This window comes from Phragmites australis, chromosome 16, assembly GCF_958298935.1.
Source record: "Phragmites australis chromosome 16, lpPhrAust1.1, whole genome shotgun sequence".
NCBI classification, from domain to species: domain Eukaryota; kingdom Viridiplantae; phylum Streptophyta; class Magnoliopsida; order Poales; family Poaceae; genus Phragmites; species Phragmites australis.
In genome coordinates, this window is record NC_084936.1 from 20,317,359 (window position 1) to 20,326,844 (window position 9,486).

General features: G+C 62.6%; 1 protein-coding gene across 1 annotated transcript; it reads right to left on the reverse strand.

Annotated features, from left to right (window-relative positions):
- Positions 1-7,740: 7,740 nt before the first annotated feature.
- Positions 7,741-9,045, reverse strand: LOC133895124 (uncharacterized). The gene is made up of 4 exons (XM_062335312.1): positions 8,777-9,045; positions 8,434-8,656; positions 7,993-8,217; positions 7,741-7,827 (listed from the first exon to the last, which is right to left on the reverse strand). The coding sequence occupies exons 1-4, from the start codon at positions 9,043-9,045 to the stop codon at positions 7,741-7,743; spliced, it is 804 nt and encodes a 267-aa protein (XP_062191296.1).
- Between the last annotated feature and the right edge of the window lie 441 nt (positions 9,046-9,486).

Here is a 9,486-nt window from a genome sequence, read left to right on the forward strand (position 1 = left end):
GCATCTGGACAGCGCCGGGCGCCCCTCCGGCGTAGGCTCGCCTTCGGCGAGGCCAGCCCCTGGAGCGCGCTGCTTGCGGCGCACGCTCTCCTCAGGCACCCGCCTGTCCAGGCGACGGCGGAAACCCCGGGGGGCCGCTGGCTCCAAGAAGTCGCTGCCCTGGTCGGCACAGCTCGTCGCCAGGTGTTGGCCGAGAGTTCTCGCGCCACCACCCAGCGTGGCGCCGCCAGAACTGGCCCATCGTCGGGTAACATTCGCACAAGCCGGGGGGCCTCCAAGCGGAGCGCCGCCCCCTGGCCGCGTCCGAAGCCCAAGATCTCCGCTTACGTCTCAACGAGCGGAGGGGCCTCGAAGATGCACGTGTCACTCTCGAGCGCCAGTGGGAGACCCGACAGGAGGCCGAAGCTGAGGACCAGGCTTCCTCTTTGCCGGCCTATGATCGCTAGGATTCCCCGGCCTGCCAGCGTTCACTGCCAAGGAACACCACCCGCGTTACAGGGTACGACACCGGCTGTCATGCCTTCACTAGCGAGCTCCGCCAGGTCAAATGGCCCTCCAAGTTCCGCCCTGAGCTGCCGGAGAAGTATGACGGGTCCATCGACGCCGTTGAGTTCCTCCAGATATACACTATGGCCGTCCAGGCGGCCGGTGGCAGTGAGAAGGTGATGGCTAATTATTTCCATGTCGCCTTGAGGGGCTCTGCCCGTTCTTGGCTCATGAACTTACCCCCAGGGTCTATTAGCTACTGGGACGATCTTTGCCACCAGTTCGTGGCTAACTTTCAGGGCACGTTCACGCGCCCCGGCTTGGAGTGCGACCTCCACGCTGTCAAGCAGCAGGAGGGGGAGACGCTGCGGCGTTTTATTCAGCGCTTCAGCCAGGTCCGCAACACTATCCCACGGATAGCCCCCCACGCTGTTATTGTCGCTTTTCGGCAGGGCGTTCACGACGAGCGGATGCTCGAGAAGCTAGGTACGCACGAGATCGAGACCACCGCGGAGCTCTTCGCGCTGGCCGACAAGTGCGCTAAGGCGGCGGAGGTGCGGGCTTGGCACGCTCCGCGCCCCGAGCGCCCCGTCGCTGACCAACCAAGTTCTTCCCGCTCTGACAGGCGGGAAAAGAAAAAGAGAAGCCCAACCAAGAGCCCGACCACCGGCAAGAGCGCCAGACCGCCGGCAAGAGCACCGGGCGGCCGCCGACAGGCGGCCTACGCCTGCGAGGGCTCCGGCTCCCGCAAGGGCTTCGGCCCCCGCCCGGGCTCCTGCTCCAGCAAGGGCCCCCGCTCCTGTGGGGCCCGAGCCAGGCAAATGGTGCCCAATCCACCAGACCAGATGGCATGACTTCACGGGAGTGTCGTACGGTCAAGGGCCTCGTCGAGCAGCGCCAGAGGGAGTGCGACGAAGCCCACGGGGGAGGCGACGTTGAGGCCGCCCCCGGCAACGCAGAGCTCGGCTTTCAGGAGCCCGAGCACACCGTCACCTTCATTGACGGAGGTGCCTATACGCCTGCCTCGCGGCGTGGCATCAAGACCATGCGGTGCGAGGTATGCTCGGTAACCCCGAGCGAAGAGGCCACAAGGCCCCTGAGATGGTCGGACACTCCGATCACATTTAGTATAGCCTATCACCCCGCCAATACTGCAGGCGTGGGGCGACTACCCTTGGTGGTGTCCCCCACCATCTGCAATGTCAAGGTCGGTAGGGTGCTGATCGATGGGAGCGCAGGCCTCAACCTCCTCCCCAAGGAGGCCTTTGAGAAGCTGCAGGTGCCCTCCAGGCGCTTAAATCCATCGCTTCCATTCTGCGGAGTGACACCCGGGCACTCCCTGCCCCTCGGGCAGGTCAAGCTACCCGTGACCTTCAGGAGTCGGGAATTTTTCCGCACGGCGAACGTCCTCTTCGACGTTGTGGAGCTCCTCCTCCCCTACAACGCCATCCTTGGGTGTCCGGCGCTCGCAAAGTTCATGATGGCTGCGCATTATGCGTATCTCACGGTCAAGTTGCCGGGTCCAGTAGGCCCCATCTCCGTGACCGCCGACTCCGGCGGCGCCGTCTCCTGCGCCGAGCAGTCATACCTGGCCTTGGTCTCAGCTCAGGCCGAGGTCGAAGGCTGTCCAGGGGGCCCGGGACCCTCTTCATCCAAACCTCGACTCACTGCCGATGCCTCCGTTCCTACAAAGGAGGTCGTGGTGGGCGAAGACGCCTCCCAGCTCATCCGAATCGGCGGTGACCTGGACAGCAAATAGGAAAGCACGCTCGTCACCTTCCTCCGGGCTAACGCCGACGTGTTTGCTTGGCAACCGTCCGACATGCCAGGGATCCCTAGGGAGGTGATTGAGCACCACTTGGCTGTGCGTCCAGACGCACACCCGGTGAAGCAGAAGGTCCGGCGGCAGGTGCCTGAGCGCTAGGAATTCATCCGGGAGCCGGTCAGCAAGCTCCTTGACGCTGGATTTATCTGAGAAGTCCTCCCCCCTGAGTGGCTGGCGAATCCAGTTATCATCCCGAAGGCCAACGGCAAGCTCCGTATGTGCGTGGACTACACCGATCTAAATAAAGCTTGCCCTAAAGATCCTTTTCCTTTGCCCCGCATAGATCAAATTGTAGATGCAACCGCGGGATGTATCTTTTGTGTTTTTTAGATGCAAACTCTGGTTATCACCAGATTCGCATGGCCGTAGAGGATGAAGAAAAAACTGCTTTTAGCACCCCGGTGGGGACTTATTGTTATATGTCAATGCCTTTTGGTTTGCGCAACGCTGGGTCTTCTTTCCAGCGCGCTATTCGCATCACCCTTGATTCGCAGGTTGGCCGCAACGTTGAGGCCTACATCGATGATCTCATGGTCAAGTCTCGAGACCGCGCCACCCTGCTCGAAGATCTCGCCGAGACTTTCAATAGTCTCCGCACTACCCGCCTGAAACTCAACCCCGAGAAATGTGTTTTTGGGGTACCTGCGGGCAAGCTCCTCGGTTTCTTGGTTTCCAGCCGAGGGATCGAGGCCAATCCAGAGAAGATCCAGACCATCGAGCAGATGCGACCCCCGGCTTGACTCAAGGAGGTTCAGCGTCTCACCGGCTGCATGGCGGCCCTCGGGCGCTTCATCTCCAAACTTGGGGAGCGAGGGCTCCCCCTCTTCAAGCTCCTGAAGAAAACTGGTCGTTTCGACTGGACGCCGGAGGCCGAGCAGGCCTTCCGCGATCTGAAGAAGTATCTCACCTCACCACCCATGCTGGTGGCTCCGTCCGAAGGCGAGCCACTGCTACTATATGTCTCGGCCACTCCTCAGGTCGTAAGCATGGTGCTGGTGGTAGAGCGCGACGAGTGCGTGGGGCCAGGTGCTGGGTCCCAGCTCCCGGCCGCCCCGGGCACTCCCCCGTCCTTGCGGATCGTCCCGAGCAGGGGGTCAAGCCCGAGCACCTGGCTCCCCCCGAGCAGGGGGTCGCGCCCGAGCACCTGGCTCCCCCCCCCCCGAGCAGGGGGTCGAGCCCGAGCACTCGGCTCCTCCCGACCAGGGAGTAGAGCCCGAGCACCCGGTCAGCCCCGACCACGCCGCCGAGCCTGGGGGCTGCAACAGCCCCTCGGGTGAGGCCACGGTCCGGGCCCGCCGGGTACAACGACCGGTGTACTTCGTCAGTGAGGTCCTCCAGGAGGCCAAAACGAGGTACCCCCAGGCTCAAAAGCTGCTCTACGCCGTGCTCATCGCTTCCCAGAAGCTGCGCCACTACTTCCAAGCGCACAGGGTCTCGGTGGTTACCACGTACCCACTGGGACCCATACTCCGGAACCGAGAAGGCACTGGGCGTGTTGTCAAGTGGGCGGTGGAGCTGGCGGAGTTCGACCTGCACTTTGTCAGTTGCCAGGCGATTAAAAGCCAGGCACTCTCTGACTTCGTGGCAGAGTGGACACCCGTCCCCGAGGTCGTCCCAAAAGAGATTTCTACGTATCCCGGGCACGATGCGCCGGGGTACTGGATCATGCATTTTGACGGTTCCCTCTCGCTAAAAGGCACGGGGGCCGGAGTGGTTGTCACCTCCCCAACGGGTGAATAACTCCGGTACGTCGTGCAGCTGCAGTTCCGCGCGTCCAACAACATGGCGGAATATGAAGGTCTCATCGCTGGCCTCCGAGCCGCGGTGGGCCTCGGGATTCATCGCCTCCTGGTCAAGGGAGACTCCCAGCTGGTAGTCAACCAGGTGTCCAAAGAGTACCAGTGCACGGATCCTCAGATGGCGGCGTATGTGGCGGCTGTCAGGAAGCTGGAGAAGCGCTTCGATGGTCTGGAGCTGCGGTACATCCCTCACCACGACAACGCTCTGGCCGACGACCTCTCCCACCTGGCCTCCTCCCGTGCACGCGCCCCTGCCGGAGTCTTTGAAGAAAGACTCACACGACCTTCCGTCCTACCTGCCGAACAGGGCGAAGGGGAAACCTCGAACTCAATTCAGGGGACCCCGGCGGCGCCCTCAGTGGGAAGCCCCGTCAGGGTGCCACCGTCCGGCGAGTGCGTTGCACTTGCTGAATGTTCTCAAGATGCCTCGTGGATGGATGACATCCGAGTGTACTTGAAGGAAAAGTTCCTCCCCAGGGATGAGGCGTCTGCCGAAAGAATTGCTCGGCAGTCCAAACGCTATGCCATAGTAGATGGGGATCTCTACCGGTGTAGCACAGGCGGTATTCTCCTGAAATGCATCTCCTGGGCAGAAGGCAGCGAGCTTCTCGCTGAGATCCACGAGGGCGAGTGCGGTGGCCATGCATCGTTCCGCACGCTGGTCGGGAAGGCTTTCTGGTAAGGTTTCTACTGGCCTACAGCCCTCCAGGATGCTTCCAAGCTGGTTCAGCGCTGCAGAGCGTGCCAATTCCATGCAAAGCAGATTCACCAGCCAGCTCAGGCTCTTCACACCATCCCCCTTTCATGGCCTTTCGCGGTCTAGGGGCTGGACATTTTGGTTCCATTCCCTCGAGCAATCGGGGGCTATGAGTACCTCTACGTCGCCATCGACAAGTTCACCAAGTGGCCGGAGGTGGTCCCAGTCATCAAGGTGACCAAGAACACGGCGCTCCAGTTCATCCGCGGCATCACCAGTCGCTTTGGTGTCCCGAACCGGATCATTACCGACAACGGCACCCAGTTCACAAGTGCCTTATTCGGGGACTACTGTGAAGACCTCGGCATCAAGCTCTGCTTCGCCTCCATCGCTCATCCTCGGAAAAACGGGCAGGTTGAGCGCGCCAACGTGGAGATACTGAAGGGGCTCAAAACCCGGACCTACGATGTGCTCGCAAAGCACGGGAAGGGGTGGATCGACGAGCTGCCTGCCGTGCTATGGGCCAATCGGACCACGCCAAACCACGCTACCGGGGAGACTCCTTTCTTCCTCGTGTACGGCACTGAGGCGGTCCTCCCCTCCAAGCTCACTCTAGGCTCCCCTCGGGTGCATGCCTACTCTGAAGGTGAACAGGAGCAGCAGAGGCGCGACAACGTCGACTACTTGGAAGAGCGCCGGTGGCGTGCCGCCGTCCGGGCAGCCCGCTACCAGCAAAGTCTGCGGCGCTACCATCAGCACCACGTCCGGGCCCGGTCTCTCGAGGTGGGGGATCTAGTTCTCTGACGCGTCCAGTCACGCGAAGGAAGAAATAAGCTATCCCCTATGTGGGAAGGCCCCTTCACCGTGATCGGGGTCCCGCGAGAAGGCTCCTTCCGGCTGGCCGCAGAAGATGGGCAACCGCTCCCCAACCCATGGAACATCGAGCACCTGCGCAAGTTCTACCCGTAGATGGCCGTGCTCGCGGCTCAGGTCAACCAGGCCGAGGGCTTCCCCCCCGCCCAAGTTGACCGGGGGCTACCACTAACTGGGTAAGTCACCCAACCTTGTAAAAAATTGTCAATACAGTATCAATGTTAATGTGCAATCATGTGTCAATTTCATTTTTCTGGATTCCGTATGTTTAATCTGTCTGGTGAGATGCTCGATTGTGCGAGAAAAGTTCGCTCCCTCTTTTTCTCCGCTGATAAAAGAATCCCGATCGGTATGCGCGCGGGCAGTTGCTGCTAACTTACGTCTGATGTGGTAGGCTGTGGTGTTCGGTGTCGTGGCAGGCTCCCGGGCACTACCGAGCCTCTGGGGTTCTCGGGTAATCCTATCGCTCGAGCGGCTCGGGTAGTCCGGAGCCTAGGCCCCAGGGGCGGGCTGTCGGTGCTCGGTCTGGTCTGTCATACCTGGGCGCCACCGAACCATAGGACCTCTGGGTTATGCCTCCGTCTGCTCTTGTCCGCCGGTCTGGGTATTCGAGAGGTCTCGGGTCGAAAACAAGAGCAGTCTATAACGAGTACCGCACTAACAGAGCGCACCAAGCAAATAATTCCTCTATTTTTTTCTCAAGTCACAAATCGACAATCAAAGCAAAAGCAGCTCGACCACGAGGGCCTCAGTGCCTAAGTCGCTGCTCGGCCCCAAAAGGTCCTCAGGTGGTCCTACCGCTCAAGAGTGAGTGGTCGAGATCGCCTGACCCCGGGCTCCTCACGCGCCCCTTGGTGCTCGGGCACCCCGGCCGTGGGAACCAAGTCCCCGGGAATCCCGAGCTCGGAGCGCATACCCCTCCTGGATCGGTTGGCCGAAAGGCTGACAGCTGTCCGGTGAGTGGTTAAGTTCAGGCGAATTTACATTCAATAATATTTTGTTCCCGAGTTGTCCTCAGGGACCCTCGTATTCTAATATGCCCGGTGAGATGGTCTCCTCGCGCACAAAACCCTACCGCGTGTCCACTTTTTCCTAGAACGACAGAACGGTCCGTAGAAAGGTGCACCGTACGTGCGGTAATGTCCGATCGAAGTCTTTCATGGTGGTCATGGTGTTCGGTCCGCTTTTAGGGCCCCGAGCACTACCGAGTCCTTGGGCGCCCTGGGTAATCCTATCGCTCGAGCTGCTCGAGTAGTCCGGAGCCTAGGCCTCAGGGCCGGGCTGTCGGTGCTCGGTCCGGTCCGTCCTAAGCCCGGGCACCACCGAACCATGGGGACTCTTGGTCGCATTCCCGCCCGCGCGTGTCTCCGGTCTGCTGACTGAGTGGTCGCAAGGCAGAAAAGTGTTCACGGGTCATGGCATGCCCCGCGCTGGATCGATCTATCTCCCGAGCAAGGGAGTTCGTGCCTTTGTCTTTTGACTTAACCGATGCAGACTCGCGAGGGCTCGACAGGCTGAACGCACCGAGAAGGACGATCGGGACGACTTCGTTCTCGGCGATGGAAAGATCGGGGTCGGTCCGACTGAGTACTCCTCGGGGCATCAAGTGAAAACAGCGGAAACTACACTAAGTACTCAGAAATACTGGAGTTGCGACCCCAAAGAAAGGCTTCCATTACATTCACAGAGAAGGGTAGCTGTTCTGAGGGATGACTCCCAAATTATATCAAGTCAAAAAGAAAAGAAGAAGGAAAAACTACTACAAAAGCCTAGTCAGAGTCGGAGTCAGAGCCTTCGTCGCCGCTCCTCGGGACTGGGGGCGGTGGCAGCTCCCGCTTGAAGCCGACCACCACCGCGGCGGCGGTGCTCCAAACTGCCTCCCGGGCGGCATCCTCCTCGGCTTCAACCACCCCTTCCTGAGCTGAATCCAATGGGAAGTTCGGGTCTCGGCTCCGGTAGCAAGCCAGGACGTGTTCGGCCACTGCTTGGGCCAAGCCACGCCCCTCCCGGGCGGCGAGTTCCTGGATGGCCCAGGGCAGTGCCTCGAGGTGCTCGCAGACCTACTGGAAGCCTAGGGCATACCGGCCAGGGCCTCCCCCCTTCGTCTCCACGATGAGTTGCCTGAGCCCGACCGCCGCCACGGACCGCTGCATCCGCCAGAGGGTGTCCTCCAACATCAGCTGCAGGCTGGCCCGCACGACCGAGGCAGCCTCGAGCTCCTCCTTCGCAAGCCGCAGCCGCTCCTCGAGCCCCTGGCCCCCGACCGCGCCAGCAGAACCGGCGCCGGGTGCATGGCCGGCGGCCAACTTTACCTGCCCCGCCAGGACGGACAAGGCCTGCTCGCGGGCGGCCAGCTCCGCCTCGGACTTGGTGATCTGCTCCTCCCTAGCAGCAGCGGCCGCCGCCGTCTCGGTAGCCTCCGACTCCCGGCGGGCCAGCAGATCCTCCCAGGCGCCCAACTCCTCCACCGTTATCTCGGCGTCGGTCTCCCGGATCGCGATGTCTTCCTCCCGGCTTTGGAGCTCCCCATCGACGTCCTGGAGTTTCGCTGCAAAGTGCTGGAGCTCAGCATGGGTCCGGTCGACTTCGCTTTTCTGGCGAGCTAGGTCAGCCTGGAGGGCCTCCGCTGCCCTCTCGCGGTTCCCCGCCGCCTCCTCCCGCTCCTGCGCCTGCCTCTCCCTTGCAAGGGCCTCGGCAGCCTGCTGCCGCGATGCCTCGGCCAGGCGGGCGGCGTCTTCTCGCTCCCGCACAACCTCCGCGTGGGTATCCTCCAAATCCTTCCGCTCCCGCGCGACCTCGGCGCGGGCCTCCTCCAAGGCCTTTCGGCCCTCCTCCGTGGCGCGCCGCTCATCCTCGTTAGCGACACGTGCCGCGGCGAGCTGCGCTCTTTCCGTGGCTAGAGCGGCGCGCTCCGCCTCTCGCCGCACCATCTCCTCTGCTAGAGCCGCCTCCAGCCGCCCGAACACCTCCCGGGCGCTCCCCAGCACGACCGGGAGAGGTTCGGTGGATTGGATGGGCGGCGGCTGGGCGCTGGGTCCCCTGCGAGCCTCCCTCGGGGGGCTCGGGGTCCCCAAAAGTTGCCACGCGGTCGCCAACCCCGTGCTCGGCACGCTTGGGGCGGGTTCAGACGGCTCCGGGCGCTCGGGCGGCAGCCGCGTCTCTGTCTCGGCCACTGCATCCGCCGGCCCCATCTCGTCTGCCGCATCCGCCGGCCCCAGCAAGGCCGTCGTGTCCGCCGGCACCGGCTCTGCCGCCGCGTCCGTCGGCCCCGGCTCTGCCGCCGCGTCCGTCGGCCCCGGCACCGCCACCGCGTCCGTCAGCCCCGTCTCCGCCACCGTGTCCGCTGGCCCCGGCTCCGCCGCCATGCTTGCCAGCCCTGTCTCCGCCGGTGCGCTCGGCTCGGGGGCTGGCGCCGGCCTCGGCGCCTCCGGCCACCCCTGGCACTCAGCGGCGCCCGTAGGCAGCCTGCAAGAGAAGGACAAAGATCAAAACCGAAATCCAGAACTTAGTTCGGGCAAAGCACGCCCAAGAAAGAATGAAGAACAAGACTTACGCGGTTGTGGGTCTTCGGTACTGCCATCGTGCTGCCAGAATCCTAAACTCCGGGCTCGATGGCGCCGGCCCGGAATCCTCCCTCCTCCTCTTCCGCCGGGGGTTCTGCGGGGCCTCCGCGTGGTCTCCGGGCGCTGGATCGGGCCCAATCCGAACAAGGCGCGGTTCCAGAACCGGGAATGCCGCCCCCACTGATGGCGACGGCGGGGACTCCGGCACAGGAGTGAAGAGCCGAGGGCGCTTCCCCCGGTCTT

Coding starts and splice junctions, on each gene's coding strand:
- LOC133895124 (XM_062335312.1), bottom strand. CDS start 9,045: ATGGCGGCGGAGCCGGGGCCAGCGGACACGGTGGCGGAGACGGGGCTG. Junction 8,218..8,433: donor TGGAGGATACCCACGCGGAG/GTTGTGCGGGAG, acceptor GCGAAACTCCAG/GACGTCGATGGGGAGCTCCA. Junction 7,828..7,992: donor TGTCCGTCCTGGCGGGGCAG/GTAAAGTTGGCC, acceptor TGGCGGATGCAG/CGGTCCGTGGCGGCGGTCGG.